The 26464-nt window shown below is 37.6% G+C and overlaps 1 protein-coding gene across 4 annotated transcripts in view; it reads left to right on the forward strand.

The window, feature by feature from the left end:
* Positions 1-26464, forward strand: part of LOC137002680 (cadherin-2-like) — a 74370-nt gene that overhangs the window by 39427 nt on the left and 8479 nt on the right. For 2 of the 4 annotated variants that reach the window (XM_067362493.1, XM_067362494.1), the window contains 7 exons: positions 1005-1142; positions 2419-2604; positions 10541-10794; positions 12372-12514; positions 12774-13007; positions 21503-21736; positions 22929-23068. In XM_067362493.1, the coding sequence (XP_067218594.1) occupies positions 1005-1142; positions 2419-2604; positions 10541-10794; positions 12372-12514; positions 12774-13007; positions 21503-21736; positions 22929-23068 (1329 nt within the window). Of the gene's footprint in view, positions 1-1004; positions 1143-2418; positions 2605-10540; positions 10795-12371; positions 12515-12773; positions 13008-21502; positions 21763-22928; positions 23069-26464 lie in introns of all 4 variants that reach the window. The other 2 variants (XR_010891904.1, XM_067362495.1) reach the window with 2 other exon arrangements.

Below are 26464 nucleotides of genomic sequence, written 5' to 3' on the forward strand. Positions count from 1 at the left end.
AATGACACTTTTTCCATTAATATGTTTATGAACAACTGAAAAAACTCAGCCTCAGACTCCAGAGGGTTAAATAGTCCAGGTAATGTGCTGCATCTGGGTGTGGGTGATTAGTGATTTGTGGAGTGAGTGCAGGTGATTGTCAGGGAGGATTCTGGGAAATGTAGTCCAGGAACAACTGGAACTGTGACAGCTATACCTGAAGATCATTACAGGCTCACTGCTGGATCCCTTCCAGTTTGTCTGTGGAAGATGTACTGAACATGAGACTGCAGTTTATTTTAGAGCACCTTTACTCTCCGGGGACTCATGTATGAACTTCAGCTCAGACTTTAATCTGAGAATCAATCTTCCCTGACATTCTTCACTTTAAACTCAGCCAGCTTACTGTGCCAAATCTCATTTATAACTGTATCATTAACTTTCTCACTAACAGCAGGTGAATTTGGGGGCATTTACATCCAGCACAAGCACTGGGGCCCCTCAAGGGTGTGTGCTTTCCCCTTTGTTATTCTGCACCTCCTCAGACTCAACTGTCAAATTCTTAAAATTTGAGGATGACACAAAAATCATCGTCCTTATTCATGGGAGAGGAACATTGTCCACATCATCAAGAAATCACAGCAGAGGATGTCCTTCTTCTGTCAACTAAGGAAGCATGACCTGCCAAAGGAAATGCTATGCCAGTTTTACAGGGCCACAGTTGAATCTGTCCTGTGTTCATGACTTACTGTTTGTTGCAGTTTTGCCACCCAATTGGACACGCACCGACTTCAGCGAGTATTCAGGTCGGCAGAACTTATTATTGCCAATAATACGTTCTGTCAAGAAATGGGTTGGGAGAATTGTTAGTGACTCCAGCACACAATCTGATTAGACATTCTGAATACCATCTGATTTTGACAATTACATTATTTTCATTTCCTTTTTGGAAGTTTTCATAAGATGTGAAAAGAAATGCAAGAAAGTGTAAATGTGAACATTCACTGTGTGGTCTCTCTTTACAGAAAGTGCCGCAGTACACACTGATTATTCAAGCCACTGATATGGAAGGAAATCCCATGTACGGTCTTTCTAATACAGGCACAGCTGTTATCACTGTCACAGACATCAACGACAACCCTCCAGAGTTCACCTCGGACACCGTAAGCTCCTCTACAACACACACACACTGTTTTCTGTAAAGCTGAATCAAACTTGTTTCATAATTGATGTTCTTTACACAGTTATTGAACCAAACTGAATCAACACTGAACTGAATTCAGTCTGAATAAGGACTGGTCTTTTTAGAGCGTCTTTACAGCAGAACTGAATACTGTTTGCCTCACTGAATCATTATTTTCCTGTTATCACTGTAAAGCTGCTTTGAAACAGTCTGTACTGGATAAAGTACCATAGAAAGAAAGGTGACTTGGCTTGACTTATACCTGAGAATCACTCTATCAATAGTTAGTTGATTCTCAGGTATAAGACATATTTAGTTTTTTCAAAAAAATGTGTGCCTTGACATTTAATTTCAGTCCTCCTGCTGAACTCTCACCTTGTGCTTCGCAGTGCTAATGTGGGCTTCTAAATTACTCTAAAACCCTAACCCATTCTCATCAAAAGTGCCAGCTTTACATGACAAACCTTTAGCAGATCTTGACCTGAACAAAAAAATGGAAACATTTTTGAGCAGTTAGGGTTAAGCAATTACTTAATTTGAGCAATTCCTCTATAAATTTGTACTTTTGTTTGGACATGGTTTTGGCTTAGGATAGCTGTCATCTGCTGTTCTTGACAAACAACTGTATGATGCCGTACACAGCGATTAGGGGCGGTCGTGGCCTAATGGTTAGACTGGTAACCCGAAGGTTGCTGGTTCGACTCTCAATTTCGGCAGGAAATGACTGAGGTTGAGCAAGGCAGCTAACCCCCAATCTCTCTCCTGGACGCCACAGCAAAAATGCCTGCCCACTGCTCCGGGTTGCAGTGTGTTTACTACTCTCTGCTCCTAATGTGTGTGATCCAACTGCATGGGTTAAATGCAGAGGACAGATTTTGAGTATGGGTTACCATACTTGGCTTTCACCTTTCACTTTCACTCGTTCATGCTACGAGGCTAATGGTTGAGAGACAGGAATTTGACCAATAGTTGCTGTAAGCATTTTATAATCAGCCAATTTGTGTGCGAGAAGGTGAGAATTACAGAGAGGTGTTGAAGCAATGCAAATATGCATGCTCATTACAAAGTATTAGACGATAAGCACATTATAATTAAACTAAAGCCAAATCTAAGACATTTTTGCAAATTAAAGGAAAAGGAAGTGAAAAGGAAGACATATGGTCCATCAAGCCAAACTAACAATACAGTATTAGCATGTGACATGTAAATAATAACATTACATGCCCTCTGTCACATTCATGTGTTATGTTATACAGTTCTTTGGTGAGGTACCAGAGAACCAGGTCAACATTATTGTGGCAAACTTGACGGTGATGGACAAAGACCAGCCCAGCACAGCAGCGTGGAACACTATCTACCGGATAACAGCGGGTGACCCTGCGTCTCATTTCTCTGTGCCCACTGATCCGGTCTCTAACAAAGGCCTGGTGACTGTCGTCAAGGTAGGGAAATGCTGTGCACTGAGCACATTTACAAACATTTGAAAGAACACACTTGTGACATATAAACCATTATCACACAAATCCTCTGATAAAATGATAAGCTAAAGGGATCTTGTTAATATTCATAGCATTCATAATATTTATTAGTGTAGTTCTAGCGCACATAGATTTTTTATTTTTTACACAAACACTAACATGTAAAATATCAGATTAATATAATATTTATTGCAAAAATGTAACATACTTGATTGAAATTTTACATTGCTACTGTCATGATTACCAGCTAGGGTGCCCTTGATAGCCACCAGAGGGCACACCACCATGGACTCCATTTCCCATAATCCATAATCCCATAATCCATAATAAACTGTGTTAGTTTCTGCCTATATAGACCTTATTTACCAGAGAAACAAGCGTGCCGCCATCTTTAGAATATTGTCTTTGAACTTCCATTTTTGCTGTATCTCTGGTGAAGTGGATTTACCTGCTGTAGAGTTAATGAAAGTTATCATGAGCATTGTTATGTTTAAAGCAGAAGATTTTAAAATGAGCAGTTCATTCATAAATACCGAAAAAAAACGGAAGTCAAAAGACAACGAGCGCGGGGGTCACGTGGGACCGTTGAACAAGATGGAGGTCTGAAGACTAGCTCTCGTATTGCCTCGGTCATTTATTCATTTTTAAGTTTGTTTACACCCTAATTTCAATAACAGTATTTTAGTTAGTGTGATTTGGTTGAAGTGGATTACATATTAGTTTGAACCTGCTTGGTTATGACATCAAAGACACAGGCTGCTAAGCAAAGCGCCAGTTACGCTGCAAAAGCGAGCAGCGGAGCAGCCAAGACAAATGAAAAGGATTCTCAATCTGTACCCGAAATAGCAACACCAGGTTTTGCAGAGTTACAGGCTGCTTTAAAAACTGCAGTGGAGGAAATGGCCCGGTTTAGTGCAAATCTGTCAACTTTGCAGGCCGATTTGACGTGTGTCAAGACTACGCAGTTTCAGATGAAAGCTGATGCGCAACGGCTTGACGAGGCCGAGACTCGAATAGGTGTGCTTGAGGATGAGAATGAGCGGCTAAAACAAATGGCAGAAAAAAGTACTAAAGAGTGTGCAGAGCTTCGGGATTCCCTGTCCGACCTGGTCAACAGAGAGAGGCGCCTTAACCTGCGGCTGATTGGTCTTAAAGAAAAGTCCAAGAGTGGTAAATTACGGGAATGCGTGAGGTTGATTTTTTCTGAGGCCTTGGGAGTGGATATATCCGAGACAGAGTTGCAGCGGGTTCATTGATCTTTGGGTCCAGTGCCGGAGGAAAATAGGCCTTATCGACCCATTATTATGCGTTTTCATAGTTTCCTCGAAAGAGAGAGGGTTATGGCTGCGGTGAGAGAGAAAGTGCGGCATTATGTGGCGGGGCTCCAAAATCTCTCCTTTTCCCAATATGATGAGGGATGTCGCAGAAAGAAGACGGCAGTTTACAGCGGTGAGAAAGCAGCTGCACGAGTTGGATATTCGTTTCACGTTGGCATTTCACATGGAAAGGAGAACTAGTGAGCTTTGATGATCATCGTAAAGCGTTGGAGCTACTGTCTGAAAAAGACTGAGGTACCGGGATTTTAGGTTGGACGAGTTTTTGTTATGTGCTGCAGAACTAAAGTATATTGAACAACAAGTTCTTGGACAAGTCCATGCTGTATGCTGTAGAACTAGAAGATGTTGAACAACATCCGTACATTTTAAAATGTGTTGGACACGTTTATTCACTGTGCTACAGAACTGACACATGTCAGACAGTTACAGTTGGACTTGCACTATAAATAGTGTGATATTGCATCTGTTCTCTGCTGTACGATTGGTTGGGTGTTAACATTTCATTCATATAAACGTTACTGGGCGGGGTCTACAGGTGATTCCATGGTTTGTGCCTCGCAGGTCATGTATGGGTGGGGCCTTCTAATGGTGAGAGGATTTGATGCAGGTGGGTTTGAGAATATGGTGTTCTTGACTGTTAATGTAATGTTCATTGTTTTGTATGTTTGTTTGTTTTTTCTCTCAGACAACATGTTGTGGTAGGATAGGAAAGCATCTGTAGAATGGCTAATTGTTTAAAAATTGTATCCTGGAATATAAATGGTTCCCATAATCCGATTAAAAGAAGAAAATGGTTAAGTTACCTAAAATCTAATGATGCTGACATTGCTTTAGTTCAAGAAACACACATGATGGGTACAGAGGCTGAAAAGCTTAAACGGGACTGGGTGGAACAAGTTTTTCACAATTCATTTAATAGTAAGAGAAATGGAGTAGCAATCCTGGTGCATAAGAGGGTAAACTTTGTCATGATGGCTGGAGGCCATCATTAATGAACAAAAATTTGATTTTTGCAATATTTATGCTCCTAACAAGGAGGACAGTGATTTTTTTCATATGGTTAATAAGATGATTGGAGGGCAGATGGGAAGTAGGTTAATCATGGCAGGAGATTTTAATCAGATACAAGATGCTTGTTCTGGACAGAACTACCTACCATAAAGCTGAACCCAGGGACAGATTGGCTTTACAGCTCATGATGAAAGATTTAGGGTTGATTGATATATGGAGGCTAACCCTAACCCTAACCCATACTCAAAGATAGACTATTTTCTTGTTTCTGCCGATATAGTCGAGTCAGTGGTTGACTGTAAGATAGGGGTTATTGCTTTGTCTGATCATGCTCCAGTGGAGCTAACATTTGGCACTAACTCTAGGCCACCAAGACAAAATAGATAGAGATTTAACACATCTTTGCTACAGGATCAGAGTTTTGGTGCATCACTTGGTGTTCATTTGAAAGAACCTTTTGAGTTTAATGTCGGCTCCACTGAAAGATTGGGGACAGTGTGGGAAGCATCCAAAGCTTTTGTTAGGGGTAAGGAAATACAACATGCTAGTTTGATAAAGAGATTGAATAAAGAAAAAGTTAAAGCAATTGAATCTAAAATAAAAGGTCTAGACAGGGAATTGTCACTCAAATATTCAGAGGGAGGTTTAAAACTGTGAGTTGAAATATCAGCTTAACGATATTTATAATAAGAAGGCAGAATATGCAGTGTTCAGAATGCGTACAGCTTTTTATGAGAGTGGAGAAAAGAAAAGTTAGCAAAACAATTAAAACAAAAGGATGCTAGTTTTACAATCTCAGCAATTAAAAATGAAAAAGAAGTAGTAACCAATAATTTGGACATTAATAACGTTTTTGAAAAATTGTATAAACAACTGTATGAAGCAGAATCAACTCCAGACTATGGTAGTTATAAGGACTTTTTTCCAAGTCATGCTTCCCACTTTGTCTTCAGATCAGCTTGAGATGCTAGATGCGCCTATAGAAGAATCTGAAGTAAGGGCTGCAATAATGTCAATGAAGACGGCTAAGTCACCAGGTTTGGACGGCCTTCCTGTCGAATACTATAGGAAATACATTGACATTGTTGCACCAATATTAAGACAAATATATAGAGAGGCACTGGCTTTGGAACAATTGCCTCCAACATTTAATGATGCACTAATCACTCTAATTCTTAAAAAGGACAAGGATCCTTACGATCCTGGGAGTTTTCGGCCAGTTAGTTTAGAAAATGTTGTTTGTAAAATTTTGTCTAAAGTATTAGCGTTGAGGATGGAAGGTGTTTTATCTCATATTGTTCATAATGACCAGGTAGGCTTTATTAGAGGGAGATCCTCTTCTGATAATCTTCGATCACTACTCCATTTAATATGGTAAAACCGTAATGAGAAGGTGCCAGTTGCTGCCTTCTCGCTAGATGCGATGAAGGCATTTGACAAAGTAGAATGGGGATATTTAATATATACTTTATATTTTCGGTTTTGGGCCAATATTCCTCAAATGGGTCAAGGTTTTGTATTCTGCACCTCTTGCAGCAGTTTTGTCAAATGGCATCATCTCTCCTTTCTTTAAATTAGGGTGAGGCACAAGACAAGGGGATCCTTTGTCTCCTTTGCTTTTTACCTTGTTTTTGGAACCTTTGGCAATTGCAATTAGGAGGGACAAAAGAGTGAAAGGTGTTCAGTTGGGAGATAGGGAATATAAACTGTTTTATATGCAGACGATATTCTTTTGTTATTGTCAAAACCAAATACTTCTATACTTCTATTAATGGAAACTTTTCCCAGATATCAGGTTATAAAGTTAACTGGCAAAAGTCAGAAGTAATGCCAATTTCGGTAGGATGTTTGCAGGCTGATGTGGGAGCTTTTCCTTTCAAATGGATACCAACTGGAATTAAGTATTTAGGTATTAGGTTTTCAAGGAACTTACCTGATATTGTTCATATATGCCCTGTACTTCAGAGTATTAAGCCAAATTTTGCCAAATGGAAAATGTTAAATTTATCATTGTGGGGGAAGGTGAATACGATTAAAATGATGTTATCATCCAAGATTAATTATATTTTTATGATGATCCCCTTAGAGTTTCCATCATCTATATTTAAACAATATGATCAGTTAGTTTGGGAATTTTTGTGGGAGGGGAAGAAACCCAGAATAGCTATGAAAAAGATGTTTGCCACTAGAATTAAGGGCAGTTTTGCACTAGCAGATATAGGACTTTATAATACTGCATTTGAATTTACTAAAATATCTAAGCATTGGCCAGACAAGAATGCAGATGGTATAGGCTGGTTGGAAATAGAGAAAACTCTAAATTCCCCATTTGGTGTTATTGAAGCTTTATCTCAGCGACCATCAGCTTTCATGGGGGATTAGGACATTAACCCTATATTAACCCCTCATAAGATATTTCATTTGTCTCACTTCAAGCAAGGCTATTCTTCTTTATGGAACAATCCGGTTATTAAGATAGGGAAGAAAACAGTGTATTGGAAGGACTGGTTTAAAAAAGGCCTAAAAACAATAAATGATTTATATGGGCATAGTACAATTTACTCATTTCAGGAGTTGAAAGACAAATTTAAATTACTGGATAAAATAGATTTTTGGAAATATCTCCAGTTAAATAGTATTATAAAATCAGTTGGATTTAAGCCAGGTGAAGAAGAAAGTGAATTAATAAATGTTTTGAAACTCTCAAGTTCAGTACAAACGTCATCTTTTTATAGAATGGCTGCAAACAAATTGTATGGGAATAGTAACTATTTAAGAATAATATGGGAAAAGGATCTGGATGTGGAATTTGAAGAGCGTATATGGGAGGTCATAATGTCTGGTGTAGAAGGGCCAATGAGAGATATTAGAAGCAAACTTATACACTACAAAATTAATTAATCGATATTACTGGACACCAGTAAGACTTCATAAGTTAGGTTTAATGCAGGGTAATTATTGTTGGAAATGTGGTCGCTCTATTGGCACGTTTTTGCACTTAATGTGGGATTGCCATTTAGTGGCTCCGTTCTGGACAAGAGTCATTCAGACCATTGAGAAGTGGATGGAGCAGCCTATACCTTGCTCTCCAAGATTTTGTCTTCTTGGAGATATACTGTTCTACGGAAGGGAATATCTAAAGTACAGGCTGGTCTAGCTGTTGCTGGATGCATTACGGCTGCCAGAGTGGTGCTGCGAAACTGGAAGAACACAGACACTCCCTCTTTTAAGGATTGGATTGAGCTTATGACTTCTAATGCATCATATGAACGTATGCTGGCAAAACTTACGGACTCCACCTATGCTTTCAATCAGAGATGGGGTAGCTTTCTGAGCTATTTGGAAAACAAGTATAGATGTTTTTTTTGTTTTGTTTTTTAATGTTTATTATTGTTTTTATTAGTTTAACATCTATGGATGTGTTTGTGTATTCTGTGTTTGTGGGTGAAAAGTTCAAATAAAAAAGTTAAATGACAAAAAAAAAAAAGACAACGAGCGCAGCGCTGAAAAGGGGCAGAGCTACATAAGGTCTATAAACTCACAGAATTGCCACAGCCATGAAAAGAACAGAATAAAGTAGAATATTCTGTATTTTACTTTAACACAGAGTACATTTCTGGTTTGAATTCATTTTATGTAGATTCATTTAAAGGTGCAAAAGAGGATCTTTTCGTCGACTGAGAAACCAAAGACTGTTACTGAGTTTTTGAAATGAGAACAACCCCCCTCCTTCACAGCTCATTTCAGGGGAACGCCTCCCAAAACTCGTGCACGAGTATTGGAAGATGAGTGTTTGCCACCGGCATTCGCTGTGTCGTGTTAGTGGATTCATTATGTCGGACTCACCGCAGGTAACTCATAATCTGCGGTTGTTATTAATTAATATAAAAAACATTGCATGCGGCGCCTGTGGAGTGTGGAAAGTTACTGGAGAGTGCATCCGTGCTCGTCTCTAATAAGGAACGTCACGGCAGTGATTGACAAGCCAGAGGGCCAGTCGTTTACGCAATGATCACATAAACGATTGGCTGATGTTTTTAAGGCCCTACCTCGTGCACAGATGATGTATATTAATATTATTCCTTTCAGTGCACCTAATAAATAGTCTTTTATCAGTTAGTAAAGACAGTTTCAAGTAATATTGCAAAAATGTATAAAACAAAACATCCTCTTTAGCACCTTAGAACAGGTGGTAGATGTAGAAGGGTCCTTGTCCTCTTCACTTAAATTAACTTGCGGAGTTCCCCAGGGGAGTATTTTGGGTCCTCTTTTTTTTCTATTATATGTTAATGATATCTCGTCAGCTATAAACTGTAATTTGTTTTTATTTGCAGATGACTCAGCTATTCTAGTCTCTCATAAAGACAAATCAGAGGTTGAAAGGTTGCTTAGTTTAGAACTCCTTAACCTCAGTGTTTGGCTAACAGACAACAAGTTGTCTATCCATCTTGGCAAAACAGAATCAGTTCTTTTTGGGTCCAGAGATAAACTGAAAAAGGCTATGGGTTTTAGGGTAGTCGTAGGTATTGTTGAAATTACAGCCAAGGAAGCAGTTACTTACTTGGGCTGTATATTAGATAACAAACTGTCAGGGGAGCTTATGACTCGAAAAATTATCTTAAAGGTAAGCCAAAGGACTAAGTTCCTGGCAAGAATATCTAGCCTCTTAGATAGTAAAACATTAAAGATCCTGGCTGATGCGCTTGTTCAATGTCATCTTGACTATGCCTGTACATCTTGGTACACAGGCACAAATAAAGGTCTTAAAGACAAGCTACAGATCTGTCAAAATAAACTAATCAGAGTGATCCTTAAATTACACCCTAGAACTCATCTTCTTCCTGACCATTTCTCAAGTCTTGGGTGGCTCAGAGTGGAGGAGAGGGTTTCTCAACTTAAACTGTGTTTAGTTTATAAGATAAGAAATAATCTGGCACCCAAGTATTTATGTGATTACTTTTCAAAAATTAGTGATACGCACAATTATTGCACCAGGGGGAGTTCCACAGATTACAGGCCCTGCCGCTTTAAGAGCTGTGTGGGAAAGTATTCTTTCCTATACTCTGCAGCTGTCTTGTGGAATGGTTTACCTTTAAACCTTAAACTGCTGAGCACTTCCTATTATCATTTTAAATCTTCAATAAAAAATTGGTTATTAAACTTATAAAGAGAGAAAAAATAGAAAAAGTAAGGAAATAGAAACCCTTGAGGTAGTAGGAATTATTGTTTTGACTACTTGTGTGTCTGCCTGTCTTTTGGGAATTTGTGTATTTATATTTGTGTTTTTGTTTTTTTTTGTTTTTTTTTTATTTATTTATTTATTTATTTTATGCTCCCTTTCTTCATTGTCCTAAATGTTGTTAGTATATGTACTGTTACTCATCTTCCATCTTAAGGACGACAATGGAAATAAGCCTATGGGCTTTTTGTGTTTTTATCCTTTTGAACACTTCGTGTTGATTGTTGCTGTTCAATAAAGTATTCATTCATTCATTCATTCAACCTTTAAAAGATTAAAAAAATAAAATCTTTATTTTCTATCTTTGTTTCAGTCCATTGACTATGAGATCAACAGATCGTTCGTGCTGACAGTGGTGGCAGTAAATGAGATTCCTCTTGACAAAGGCATCCGTCTGCCCCGTCAGTCCACAGCCACCGTCTCCATCCGCGTCACAGATGTCAATGAGAGCCCTTATTTCGAACCCAACCCAAAGCTGCTGGAGCTGCAGGAGGGTCTGCCGGCAGAGTCTGTGATCACTACCTTTACTGCTCAGGATCCAGACCGCTTCATGGAGCAGAGCCTCAGGTGCACACACTCATCTGTCATCAACATATTCATCTGAGCAGAAGTTACACTTGTGTTTGAGGTTTGAGGATGGGCCACAGAGTAACCCTTACGAAATACGAAATTCAAGTGTGCTATTCAAGTGTACTTTCAGTCTACTTTTTATATACTTCTCAGAAATATACTTTATGTACCTCTGAGAAATAGACATTTCTGTTAGTATAAGTCAAGTATACTTCAGTGCAATTTAGTATATTTGGCCTATACTTCTACAATCTTATATAGTCGAGATATACCCTACTTAAAAGTATATTTATAAAAGTATAGTAAAAGTACATCGTTTGAAAATATTGATTTATAAAGAAAACAGATATATTCCTAATTCTGCGTATCTGAATTTTTGCGTAGGCAGGTCCACTGTGTACATAGGAATTTACTTCAAATCACTCTTCACTCTTTTGTTGCCATTGACTGACTTTTCAGGCTATATATGGTAGGGGGCGCTGTTACACATCTTCTGAAAGAGGACAGAATCTCTGGATAAAAATGCAGGAGAAGAAGAAGCCGAAACAAGCGATAGAGGATTACTCACGCAAATGTAAAATAAAGCGATCATCAAACATTTAACGGCATACAAATCAAATCAAAACCCAAACGTGACTGAATCAGGACTATGAAGCTTTGAGGATGTTTATGGACTCGATCTACTCCACCTGTGTTTGATCATCGTTCTGTATCCCAGCCGGACATAGTCTTTGACAAAAATGCAATTTTCTCAGCTTTTTGTTTAAAATGTTTTTTTTTCTTTTTTTTTTTTTTAATGAAACAATCACATTTAAGTAAAGGATTCATGAAGATAGAATAAAGTGTTATGGAGTTAAAGTAGCCTACAGTTAAAGGTATTTAAAGTATAAAATATAAAACCTAAATAGGAATAGTAGTATAGTTAAAGTGCAAAAATGATATATAAAAAGTAAACTATAAGAGTGATGTCATGTTTACTTAAAGAAAACTTAAAAGTATACTTGCACTAAACTAGTAGTTTACTGAGAGTATATTTCAAAGTGTACTTTCATATATTGAAAATGTATTACTAGTATTAAAATATTAAACTACTAGTATACTTATAAGTTCATTTGTAGTACAGATGCAGTACAAATGAGAAACGTAGCTTTGAGTTAGTTGTGTACTTAAAGTTTACTACTGTTACACTTATAGTACACTTAAACTTATACTTCAATTGGTTCAATTTAGTCCCAGGCGGTACTGAAATGGTACACTTACAAGCTTACTACTAGTACATTGATACTAGTATACTTACTAGTAAAATATACTTGAACATTACTTAGATATACTTGATAAAATGAACTTGAAGTATACTTTTTTTTTGTAAGGGAAAATTAAATCAAAGATACTGGAGAGACAATCAAGAGCTTTACACCTCCTTCAAGAGATACTTGGGTATGTTATAGATGTGCTGTTAAAAAAGCTGTTCGACCAATCAGATTCAAAAAATGAAGAAAAAAAAAGAACTGATAAATATATATTTGATCCTAATTCACTTTTAGTATATCTTAACATTTTTACTTTCTCCTTAGGTACAGCACGCTGTCTGACCCTGCAAACTGGCTGAGGATTGATCCCATGAATGGAGAAATCACAACCACTGGTGTTTTAGACAGAGAGTCTCCATTAGTTCAAAGCAATATCTACACGGCTATGTTCCTTGTCACTGACAGCGGTATGTTTCCTGTCTAAGAAAATCATTAGGGCCCGAGCACCAATGGCGTGAGGACCCTATTGCAAAGTTTTTGCCATTTCCAGACGTTGTACTTTAACGAACATTCCTGCAGTGCTTATATAATCTTATAAAGTGTTCAATTGATAAGCAGATTAGAAACAGGTGTGTTTAATATTGAGGAAAGGGAGTCCTCTGGTGGCACTCTGGGATAGTGTCCCTGGAAGGGAGCACAACAATAATGAGTCTATTTGGTCTCCAGGAATTCCTCCGGCCAGCAGCACCGGTACTCTGCAGATCCTTCTTCTGGATGTCAATGATAATGCTCCTGAGGTTTTCCCACCAGAGACGGTTATGTGTGAAAAACCTGAGAACAATGGCATTAATATCACAGCAGTGGATGCAGACCTTGAGCCCAACACTGGACCCTTCTCTTTTGAGCTTCCCTTACAACCCAGTGATGTTAGGAAGAACTGGACGATCACACGTCTCAGCGGTGAGAAAATAAACACACACACATATGCAGAAAAGTACATCTCATCAGCCTCCTGAACTGTCGACACCATACGAGAGTAATTAGATTGTCATTACAGTTGTCATTAGCCGTCTACACTGGAATCACACAATGCATCACAACACAAATTCAGTTGACTCCACGTTCATGTCCATCTGATTTGATTCCTATGCGTTTTATTTTTAAATCTATTTGCATGTTTTATCAAAGCCACCTTGTGATGTTTCTAATCTTTGAGACCTTTGAGAGGAGGAAAGGTCACCTCTCTCCAACACAATTAATATTAATTATCAAATTAATATATCAAATTAATTTTCTAGTTCTATCTGATGATTTGGTACTAAAGGCTTACAAAATAATTAGCTTACAAGGATTTTTAATTGGGTTCTGGGACTGCAAAGGGTGCTAGGAGGTCTGTGGAAAAGTTCAGCGGAAAATAGTTTAAAACATATAGTAAAATAATAAATTCATAACTAAGTTTGATATGTCATAGATTGGTCAGAAATCATGAGCTCAATCACAGTTACTTTATACTATTGACAGCCATTTATTCAGTTTTATACATCTAACTCTAATGGTGGTGTAAAAGACGAGAACCTGAGAAATTTTCACATTGAGCTAAAACCTAGGTTATCATCTTTTTAAACCCCTAATTTAATCTAGATAAAGTAATGTTTTACACTTATAATTTTAAAAGTGAAAACAAGGGGGATGTAAGATGGCGCCGTAGAGTGAACACGCGTTTTGCGAGCTGCGCAGTTAGTCTCGGTTATGTACAAAAATTTAACTTTCATCTAGACAGAGGAGTAACTCAGTGACGAACTTTACCTTTATAGAATGAGTCTGAACAATTATTTTAACAAATCGTCGGGTATGTCCTTGAGGAGTGCGAAAAAAGCTGTGCCGAGAAACACGCAAAGACCGGCCGCCATGGCCTCGGATAACACATCAGATACAGACCGGTTAATCCACGATGAAGAGGCCGAGAAACGGACTGCTGTCGTCCCTTCAAACAATCCTTCTACCGACCCTAGTCTTATGCAGGCTATGAAGAGCATGGCGGACGACATAGTTGCAGTGATTGATGCTAAGATCTCGACGGTCCTCGAAGCGATTGATAACCAGTCGTCTAAAATTCAAAGTATTGTACAGCGAGTTCAAGAAGCAGAGGACAGAATCGAAGTGACGGAAACTGCATGCACCGCTAATGAAACCAAGATTCAGCATTTGGAAAAACAAATACGTGACTTGTCTGAGCAAGTAGACGACTTGGAAAATCGCGGAAGGAGATGTAATGTGCGCATCATTGGCTTACCGGAGGATACGGAGGGTTCGAACCCGCTCAAATTCTTTGAAAAATGGATTCCAGAATACCTTCACCTGGATACGAAGGCAGGCAAGTTGAAACTGGAAAGAGCTCACCGCTCCCTTTCTCCAAAGCCGGTTCAGGGCCGCCGTCCTCGACCTGTCATCGTTCGATTTCATAATTTCCAGGACAAACAAAGAGTGATGGCAGCCTCCAGTAAGCGCTTTACGCTCAACAGTAAGCAAGCATCTTCGCAGGACGCAGTTACCCCGAGAATTTCTTTCTTTAACGATTATTCAGCGGCTGTGGTGCAGAAGAGAAGGGCGTTCAACGAGGTCAAAGTTCGTCTTCGAGAGCTACAGATGGATTACGCACTGCTCTACCCTGCTACACTCAGCATCAAAGTCGGCCATGTGCGCAAAAAGTTCGCTTCTCCGCAGGAAGTGACTGCTTTTCTTGATTCTCGATAAGTGCCGGCGTGGATGCAGTGTAACCTTTCGGTGGTCATGGTTTGGACTTTGAGATTTGTTTGTTCTGTCTCATTACTGTATTTGGAAGAGACTGACTGCGCAGTTCTGCAGGTGACTTTTTTACAGTAGGCCTACGTTGACTTTCAGTAAAGATGGTGTTTTGAGAAGTTTATCTCTCTTCACAACAAGGTTTGGTTGGAAGCCCTTGATGGATATAAGGGTGATTTCCCCTGCTTTCTATTTTTTGTTATTTGTTTTGGGTTTGTATTATAGTTTTGATAGGCTAAATGTTTTAGGTTACTGTTTAGCTCGGCATATTTCTGTTTCAGGTCACTGTGTATATTACTTAAAGATGTTCAGGTACAGTTGCTTCTGGATTGAGGTTTATGATAATGGATAACACACTACGTATTTGTACTTGGAATGTTAAGGGAATTCATAATCCTATAAAGAGGAAGAAGGTCCTGTCGAACATTAGAAAAGAGAAGATTGGTATAGCTTTTTTACAAGAAACACATTTAGACAAACAAGAACATCTAAAGTTAAAACAGGGGGGATATAACCAAGTATTTTCCTCATCCTTTTCATCTAAGAGTAGAGGGGTAGCAGTGTTGATCAGAAAAGACATTCCTCTGAATGTTGTTAAATTGACAGAAGATGACAGAGGCCGTTTTGTTATTATATATGGCACCTTATATGGCAAATCCATTTCTCTGTTTAATGTATATTTTCCTCCAGGGCACCCTTCTGATTTTCTTATTAAGGCATTTGCAGACTTTCATGATCTGAGTTCAGATTATATGATTGCTGCAGGTGATTTTAACTGTATGTTAAATCCTCTCATTGATCGATTTCCCCACAAAATAGTGGCTCCATCTAAGCTAGCTAAACAAATTAATGGCATTTGTGAAGACCTAGAATTTATAGATGTTTGGAGGGCTCTACACCCATCTGGTAAAGAATACAGTTTTTTCTCCCCACCACATCAATGTTATACAAGGATCGATTATTTTTTTATGCCTAAAAGTTCAGTGCACTTAGCTGCCTCATGTTATATTAACAACATTGTAATCTCAGATCATGCTATGGTTGTTTTAGACTTAAATGTGTCAAACAGAGATAATTTTCGGCAATGGAGGTTAAACACTAGTATACTTAAAGATCAGTTATTTAAACCTTTTTTCTCTAGGGAATTTACATCTTTCTACAATATTAATGTTCAAACCACACAAGACTCTTCTCTTTTATGGGAGACTAGTAAAGCTTATATAAGGGGATTAATTTTGTCTTTTTCTATTTCTAAGAAACGGAAAAAGAAAGAAACCCAAAGATTATTAGAGGAGGCCTTGAAGAATAGAGAGGAAAAATATATTAAGACTGCAGACATGGCGCTACTTAAAGAAATATCAGCATTGAGGTGCTCTATAGATTCATTGCTTACCCAGGATGCAGAATACAAATTGAAATTTGTGAAACAGAAATGCTATGAGCATGGGGATAAACCAGGTAAATTTTTGTCGTACCTTACTAAAAAGAAAAGTGATTCACGTTCAATCATATCAATACTGGACACAAATGATAAGTTACATTATGACCGTATGTCAATCAATAACACATTTAGAGATTACTATATGAACTTATACAATACTGAAGTGTCCAGTAATAATACTGCACTATTAGAAGCTTTTTTTTCCAAATTTAGTTTACCAACTATTTCGATTGAGCAGAAAGCCAAACTAAGCGCTCCTATCTCTAAGGAAGAGTTAATGGAGGCAATTTCAAAGATGCAGAACGGAAAAGTACCAGGTACAGATGGCATAGGTTGTGAATTTTATAAGGAATGGCACACTTTATTACTGGAACCCATGCTCAATATGTTTAACCATTCATTTAATATTGGGCATCTCCCTGAATCCCTGAGAGAAGCTAATATTTCTCTTATACTGAAAAAAGGTAAATCTCCTGAAGCCTGCTCTTCATATAGACCCATATCTTTATTAAATTCGGATAGGAAAGTGCTAGCCAAAATTTTGGCATCTCGTTTGGAGAATGTAATAACAGACGTTATTAAAGATGACCAAGTTGGTTTTATAAGAGGCCGTTCATCTTGTAATAATATGAGACGTCTTCTTAATATTATACAAGTCTTTAAGCAACGTGAGATTGATGGGTTGGTGCTTTCTCTTGATGCAGAGAAAGCGCTTGACCGCATTGAGTGGTCATATTTATTTTTTGTTTTGGAAAGATTTAATTTTGGTGATGCTTTCATCAGATGGGTTAGAGTGTTATATGAAGAACCTAAAGCTTTTGTTCTTACTAATGGTTCCAGATCAGCAAGTTTTTCACTACAGAGAGGGACTAGACAAGGGTGCCCATTATCACCCTTGCTTTTTGCACTCGCTATTGAACCCCTAGCTGAAGCGATCAGAGCAGAGCCTTCAATTGAAGGTCTACAGACTGAGGAAAAACATCATAAATTAGCCCTATATGCAGATGATGTGCTCATTTTCATTTCAAATCCTGAGTCTTCAGTACCATCTCTTTTGAACATTATTAATACTTTCAGTACCTTCTCAGGATACAAAATCAATTTAAGCAAGTCAGAGGCTATGCCTGTTGGTTCTATGAAAACAATGCCAAATATTAGCCCCTCATTTCCATTTAAATGGTCCCCGGGAGGATTTATATACTTGGGTATTTTTGTGAGCCCTGTATTTAAAAATTTATTCAAAGATAATTTTATTCCGTTGTTTAGTAAAATTAGAGAAGATTTAAACCGATGGGACACTTTACCTATTTCATGGTTGGGTAGAATGGCTCTTATAAAAATGACTGTTCTTCCTAAGCTTCTGTACCCAATTCAAATGATCCCTATTCTATTCTCTAAAAAGGTTTTAAAAGATGTGAATGGTTGGCTTAGCTCTTTTATTTGGAGTAAGCGTAAACCAAGATTGAAGTTTTCTGTATTACATTTACCAGGTTCGATTGGAGGACTGGATTTACCAAATATTAAGCTATATCAGTGGTCTGCTCATTTAAGATACATTTCTGATTGGATTGTTCTCAATAACTCCCCTACCTGGTTGGACCTTGAACAGTCTTTGTCGAAACTTCCTCTTGTGGATTTGTTGTTTTTCAAAAAAATGAAATCCTTATTGGATAACTGTGATAACCCTGTAACTGTAAATGCACTTAAGGCATGGAAGGCTGTTTGTCGTTTTGAGGGAAGAACTAAACTAACCTCTGCTCTTACGCCAATTGTGAACAACCCAGACTTCCCTTCGGGCAGATTGGATGGAAGGTTTAAATTCTGGGTTAATCAAGGTATTAATCGGCTAATGGATGTGTTTAATGAAGAATGCCTAATGTCCTTCGAGGATCTGAGACAGAAATACCAATTATTAAAACAAGACTTTTTTCGTTTTCTACAGATTAGAAATTATATCTTGAAGGATACCTCACTATGTACTAACCGAAGTCTATCTCCTATAGAAAAACTACTTTTTCAAACACCTGGGAAGAAGTCAGTGAGTTTGTTATATAAGGTTCTTAGTGTTACATTTGAGGGACAAGTAACTTTAAATACTAGACATGCCTGGGAGAGGGAACTTTCTATCTCTATAACTGAGGAAGAATGGGGTAATATTTGGAAGTATGCCAAATCCATCTCAGTATGTAATCGTGTCAAGGCGATACAATTTAAAATTGTACACAGAATGCACATCTCGCCAAACCGTAGACATGCATTTAACAATACCCATTCACCTCTATGCCTTAAGTGCAAAACACAAGTTGGCACCCTCACTCATTGTCTTTGGTCATGTAATCAGTTACAAATATACTGGACCAAGATTGTATTTGAAATGAGTAAAATCTTTGATAAGGAGTTAGTTTTGGATCCTCTATTTTTGATCCTCGGTCTGCCGGATAAAGCTTTGACTTTATCAAATGAAAAGAGACTTTACAATCTTCTCACATTCGCAGCCAGGAAAAACATATTATTGAGATGGATAAGTGATAAGACTCCGACTATATCTGGATGGCACAAGATTTTAATGGAACTAATCCCATTGGAATATTTAACATGTTTTGTTAATGATCATCCAGATCAGTTTTATAATGTCTGGAAGCCTTATATCAGTAAGCTAGGGATTGATGTGTCAACTATCTTGTTGAAGGGTTTTCCTATTCATGTACCTATTCAAGTGAGTGCATGATTTTTCAAACTTTGTTTTGTACTACCACTGGGTATTTAGTGTGGTTATCCATTTAACTTTCAAGTATCTAATTTTTCTTTTCCTTTTTAGTGACCTAGGATAAATCTGCTTATTGTTATTTTGCCCTTTTTTTTTTTTTTTTTCTCTTTTTTTTTTTTTCTCTATACATCTTCTTCTTCACTGACTATGGTTTATATTCATGTGTGTTTTGTTTAAGTTGGAAAATGTTCAATAAATATACTGTTAAAAAAAACAAGATAAAGCCCACATTGTGTTGCCAGAGGTGTACAGTGAAATAATGCACCATTAGAATGTAACAGCCAACAAACCTCCAATTAAAAACTCCTACTTTTGCTGGTAGCCCCTTATGGAATATAGGTGGAGTTTTCCACACATCTAGATCCTGGGCACGTTTCTTCAGCTGCTCCCAAGTGAAAAAAACCCAGAGGCTAGGGATTGGTTAAGTAGACAATATCCATGCCTGAAGAGCAGGAACGTCCAAGTAATAAAACCTGGCAAAGGTAGACGGTGAGGACCAGCTGGACACCACACAGATGTAAGCGATGGACACTTGCTTAGTCGAAGATTGCCCCCAGGAATGAGATTCGTTGGCTGGTTGACAGTGATTGATCCTTAACAACAGACTTTCCAAGTGACTGAGGAGCAGAGATCTGTATGTGTATATTTCCTGCTTTGATTGGGCTAAAAGCAACCAAACTTAAAGGTGGTTTAGGATGCATACATACATGGTAGGACTGTAAGTTAGTAAGCCACCCCTTCAAACGCAAAGTAAGCGTCCTTCAGATCCACTGATAACAAAAACAATCCCCTGGGGAAATCTGCAAGAGGATTTGTTTCAAGGTTAACCTGGTTCAGACATCTCAAATCAAGGATGGGCCTGAGGCCGCCATAATTCTTCAGAACAAGGAAGTAGCTGTAAAAGCCTGACTCGTTGTGAGCCATGGGAACTTTCTACACAGACCCCTTTGTTAGTCTGAGTCTGAAAAGTGCGAGTGAACTAGAACGAGTAGCCTTGTTTGAGTTTGCCCTGTCCTCCGCTTCAGAGGCAGCCAGAGACAGAGTCGTCGAAGTCCTCCTCAGATCAGCCAAATGACACCTTGCCACTCGCACTAGATAAGGGGTGCTTGTCTTCACGTGTGAAGAGTACCAGAGAGTTGTTGCACTGAGGGTTAGTGTCCTATAATTTATGATATGTACATACGGTGGTACTCGCCATGCTGACTCCAAATGGACTTCGTGAGCCCAAATAAACTGGCATTTTCCCTTTTGTTGCAGATAAATAGCTGTGATGGCAAAGAGCACTCACTTATCTTCAATATTAGGCATTTTATGTACTGATTCTATTTTTTTAGAATTTTCCTTTCAAAATATTTGTTTGCAGTGGCAAGAAAATGGATTCATTGTCTGCAACATGGAGTAACATGTCATTCACAAATGTTACTAGGCAACCGGTAGTGGGAACTCCCAATGGTCCAAAATGGTTATTTTCTAAACCCACAGCCAGATGTAAAGGGTAACCAATGGTAATGATTTATGGAAAAAAAAAAATCCAAAATATTGAGATACAAGGTTTAGATATGAATCTATGAATTTGTAAAGTAATTGTCTCGCATAGTTTTAGCATTAGAGTGAAATAATAACAAAACTAATAATAATAATTTAATTTCCTCGTAATTTTGAATTAAGATCACCTGGGCATCTCTCTTTTCATATAAATAGAGAATATCTTCATTTAATTTCATTTAAATCATTTAAAAGTAGACACTTAAATGTTTCTAAAGATATATGGCTCATGTATGTTTGACTAGTATTCGCTTAGTTTAGTTTCATTTTTGTGACGCGCTCCAGAAAAATGTTCAGAGACCAAGACTGCGGAAAACACACACTGTTTGTTTTCTTTATTTTACAAAAGCAAAATTTTTTTTTTTGATTGTATGTGGACACATATAATTTTTTTAAATTTTATTTACATTTAAAACAGTTTTAAACGATGTATTGTTTTATCTATATGATCTATTTATCAAATCAAAATTTGGTATGACTATCCTTTGCCTTTAAAACTGGGTTTGCCTTAGGTAGGTACAGTTGGAGAGTTTTTAAGTAAGCTTTGCAGGTAGATTTCTCTAATTTATTCAGTCTCGGTTTTCTCTGTCTCATGCAATTCCAGACAGACTCAGTGATGGTGATGTCAGATATCTTGGGGACTATACAAAAATATTACCAGATTATTTAAATTAATGGCAAAAAGGATTGTAACATGCAAACAAAGTATAAAGTGTCATTGTTGTGGATACTTCCAGTGTAGACACTTATAATATTTCTTAATTAATGTCTTAATCACTTAGTAATTTTGTTAATTTCTTATTTTATTACTCACTCAAGAACACAAATAACACACCTGCAGTTAAATACATTTGAATAATTAAAAGTGTTGCTTTAATGCTCTTTAAATCCATTTTCTAGGTGATTATGCACAACTGACTCTTAAAATTGACTTTTTGGAGAATGGAATCTACAAGGTTCCCATTATAATCACAGACTCTGGTGACACGCCACTGTCCAACACCTCCTATCTGCGAGTGAAGGTCTGTCAGTGTGATCTCAATGGGGACTGCATAGATCAGGAGCGTATCATGTCCGCCGGGCTCAGCACAGGAGTAATTATTACCATCCTGCTCTGTATCATCACCCTCCTCAGTGAGTCACATATGCCACATTTACAGGTGAATCTTATGAAATCTGTCAAGATTTTCTGTCAGTTTCAGTTTCTCCCAATAAAAAGAACAAAAAATGATATTTTTCTTCAAAAAAATAAAAACATCTAATTTTCATTACAGCTATGCAGTTTTAAAATATAAAATATGCATTTTATATATAGATTTATAATGTATACATTAATACAGCATCAAAAATTTGTTCTGCCTTTAATTAATAGGGAAGCACCAAAGGTACAAAGGCACTTATTGTACCAATGCTCTTTTTCTGCTACTGTAGTATATGCCAGCCAATTGAACCGTACATGAGGGAGTTATGACATTTGGGACACAGATCAGGAAGTTGCATTTACATTTGATAATATCCATAAAGTCTAGAAACAAAATTACTATTTAATACTTGGTATGTGTCATTTACACCATGTCCTGAAGCTACTTGAGAACTCAGCGGCCAAAGTTCTCACTTAACAATGAGAGCAAGTAATGCTCTCATTTGAACAAATGTATTGCCAAGATGCCAAAAAGGCAATGCTTTGCCATGTTGACATGAAACATGCTATATTAAGTCAAACTTTATGCCACTGGAATAAAAAACACACAAACAAACAAACAAACATCCGGTCCCATTACATTAATGGTCATTTGCAGGGTAAATGTGCATAATTGTCTTAAATACAAAGTTCAGTCATGAAACTCTAACCAAGTGCCTATTGGTTCTTTCTAGGCCGTAGCATCAGCCAATCAGAAGTAATTCCAAATCCACGCAACCATATATATCGTACCCTAGCTGCGATCGACAAGCTGCGCAATGTGAAGCGCTGTTATCCCTCCTCCTCCCCAGAGCCACCTGTAGAGATCTGCTACGGGGGTTGTACCATTCTTGCAGCAGCCTCTTCCTTGTTGTTTTATTTGACAAAGCTGAACAAATTTGTATTTGCTCAGCAGCAGTGTAGCAGATCTCGTACGCCAAAATCAAGCCACATATTCTTCATGCCCCATGCCAGTAAATGCTGGTTGAATTTAATCCACTCCGAGAGTTGTCATGATTGAAATATTATGTCACAAATCAAAATACTTTTCTTGAGATTCACCCTTTCAGTGTAAAGATGTCATTGCTGATGAGGAAAATAATAGTTTTCTTGTATTCGCATTAATAACTCTCTCTCTCTCTGTAGTCCTTGTGTTGTTGTTCATTGTGTGGATGAAAAGGAGAGATAAAGAACGAATGGCCAAACAGCTGCTGATTGACCCAGAGGAGGACATCAGAGACAACATCCTGAAATATGATGAAGAGGGAGGAGGGGAGGAAGACCAGGTACTGTCCACTAACCTGCCTCATTTTCAGCACTTTATACTTGAATTATAAATGTTTATGTAGTGTAAGAGCATCACTATAACGAGAGTTTCTGCAAATGTTCAGATAAACGTCAGCAACAGTCACTGCTGCTGCATCTACAGATCTCACTCACACATTTTATTACATCCACACTTTCAACTGAACAACCATCCTTAATTCACCTTGCAGTTTTTGCACAGTTCTTTTTATGTATATAGCACTTTTTACAATACAGATTATGTCAAAGCAACTTTACAGTGATAAAAGGTAAATCATTTTGAAGAAAAGGGTGTCATTGTCTTCTAGAGGGAGAGAGAGAAAAGAGGGAACTACACACAATACACAAAACACATCACAACACCAAGAAATAAAATAACAAGTAAAAAACTTCACATCCAGGGATGTAACATGAATAATGCATTATAAAGGTGGAGTATTCCTAACGTAAATCATAATGCATTATATATTTTCATAAATGATTGTAACCAAAGTTAAAATGAATTATAATATTTGTAGATTATAGATTATACGTTGATCTAAATGAGTATTATAATATATTACAACTGTGCGTGTGAACTGAACCAACCTGACCCAGTGCTATGCGCTGTGATTTATCGTCCTCCCAAATACCATAAAGACTTTATAAACAACTTTTCCGATTTTCTGGCTGAAATCATGCCGAAATATGACAGAGTTTTAATCGTTGGAGATTTTAACGTCCATATTTGTTGTCCCTCCAAACCGTTGGTTAAAGACTTCCTTAATCTCACTGAGTCGTTTAACTTGATGCAGTTTGTGGCCAGCGCTACACATGAGCACGGACACACATTAGATCTGGTCTTATCATGTGGTCTACCTGTTAATAATGTTAATGTTTGTGATGCTACTTTTTCTGACCACATGCCTGTGTTATTTGAGATTTCTTGTTTCTGTAGTCCTAAACCATGTGCTCCTGCTCGTCGCTGTCGCTCATTTAACTATTTAACTGCGAAACGGTTTACTGATGTTTTTAAAAGCACAGACATGGCCTTCTCAGTGTCCACTCACCATTATAATACTGATGAGTTAACATCATTATTTTATTCTTCTTGTGAGAATGCACTGGACATTGCTGCCTCTTTCAGGACTATACGTGCTAAGCCAAAATCTGAACCATGGCTGAACGACACTACCCGTGCTGCAAGGCGTGAGTGCAGGAGAGCTGAACGCCAATGGAAAAAAGATAGGCTGCAAGTTTCGTCTGATATCTTGAAAGACAGCTTGTTCAAATATCAAAAAACTGTAAAAATGGAAAAGTCAAGGTATTTCTCTAATGTCATCGCAAAAAATTCTCATAAACCTTGTGTTCTGTTCAACACTATTAATTCTGTTTTAAATACATCTCAACAAATAAGTTTGGAATTTTCCAAAGAAACATGTGAAAATTTTTTGCAGTTTTTTAATGGCAAGATTGTGACTGTTAGAACCAATATTGTTCACCCTTCTGCTGATATGTCTTCTTTCCCTGTGTGCTCCTCTGTTTTTAATCAGTTTGAGCCAGTGTCTCTTGCTTGTTTAAAAGACATCATTGATAAAATGAATCCATCTTGTTGTCCCTTAGACATTATTTCCCCAGATTTCCTAAAGAAGGTTTTTGAAACCCTTGGCCCTATCATACTGATGGTTGTAAATAGTAGTCTCACTCATGGAGTTGTACCCCTAAATTTTAAACTCGCTATAGTGGAACCACTGATAAAAAAACCTAACTTGGATTCATCGGTTCTTGCTAATTTTAGACCCATTTCAAAACTCCCGTTTCTTTCCAAAATATTGGAAAAAGTTGTTTTTAATCAATTATTAGCCTATCTAGACTTGCATGGCTTGCAAGAGCTGTACCAATCTGGTTTCAAACCATTTCACAGCACGAAAAATGGCCCTGTTAAAAGTTTACAATGATTTATTATTGGCCACTGACGCAGGTAACTATGCTGTTCTTATGCGGTTAGATCTTACTGCTGCGTTTGACACCATAGACCACAATATACTGATCTCTCGCCTTGAGCATTGTGTTGGTATAAAGGGTGCCGTGCTACAATGGTTTAAATCTTATCTGGGTGAAAGAACTTTCTTTGTGTCTTCTACTGCATCTCTTGTATATGGAGTCCCTCAGGGTTCCATTCTTGGACTGATTTTATTTTCTTTATATATATTACCTTTAGGGTCCATTTTTAGGAAACATGACATCTCATTTCACTGTTATGCAGATGACTTGCAACTCTATCTGATTTTGAAATGTAAGGATGCAAACTCTGTGGCACCTTTGCTGAGATGTCTTGAAGATATTAAAGCCTGGATGGCCTCCAACTTTTTAAAGTGTAATGAAGATAAAACTGAAATAATTTTATTTCGACCTGGTGGTACAATTAATACTCCTGATGTAGATCTGGGTGACTTAAAGTCTTTTGTGAAGCCTGTTGTTAAAAACCTGGGGGTTTTAATGGACGGTGACTTTAAACTAGAAAAACAGATTAATTTGGTAGTTAAATCGTGTTTTTATCAGTTAAGGCAATTATCTAAAGTCAAGTCATTTGTATCTTTTACTGATTTTGAGAGGGTCATCCATGATTTTATATCATCCCGACTGGACTATTGTGATAGTCTCTATGTAGGCATTGGTGAGGCATCTCTAACACTTTTGCAGAGGGTACAAAACGCAGCTGCACGTTTATTAACGTGGACATGCAAACCACAACACATTCCACCTATATTGGCTTCCCTTCATTGGTTGCCCGTTCATTTTAGAATTGATTTCAAGATTTTACTTTTAGTTTTTAAATCATTAAATAACATTGGTCCTAAATATCTCTCAGATCTATTAAAGCCATATGCTCCATCCAGAGCTCTTAGGTCTGCTGGGCAACTGCTTTTAGTATACCCCAATGCAAAATTAAAGAGCAGAGGTGACCGTGTCTTTGCAGTAGCGGCCCCCAAACTCTGGAATAATTTGCCTTTGTACATTAGGCAGGCACCTTCACTGGCTGTTTTTAAATCACATTTTGTATGGGGCAGCATACAACACAGTATGAGAGTTACCTGTTAGGAGTTCTTTTTAAGTGTGTGATACTAATTATTATTGTATTTATTGCATTTTTATTAGTCTTATTTAGTTTTAATTATTTATTATTATTATTTTTATGCTTTTTAGTTCTATTGTTTATTTTATATTGTTTGTACATCACTTTGGTGAACACCTGCTGTTTTTAAAAGGTGCTCTATAAATAAACTTTGATTTGATTTGTTACAATTATTCATGAGACCTTACAGTGCATTATAGGCTGCATTACAAGGCATAATTACTGCATTATACATAAGGGTTTTAAGTAAAATTGTAACGCT

This window comes from Chanodichthys erythropterus, chromosome 16 (assembly GCF_024489055.1).
Source record: "Chanodichthys erythropterus isolate Z2021 chromosome 16, ASM2448905v1, whole genome shotgun sequence".
Classification (NCBI taxonomy): Eukaryota; Metazoa; Chordata; class Actinopteri; order Cypriniformes; family Xenocyprididae; genus Chanodichthys; species Chanodichthys erythropterus.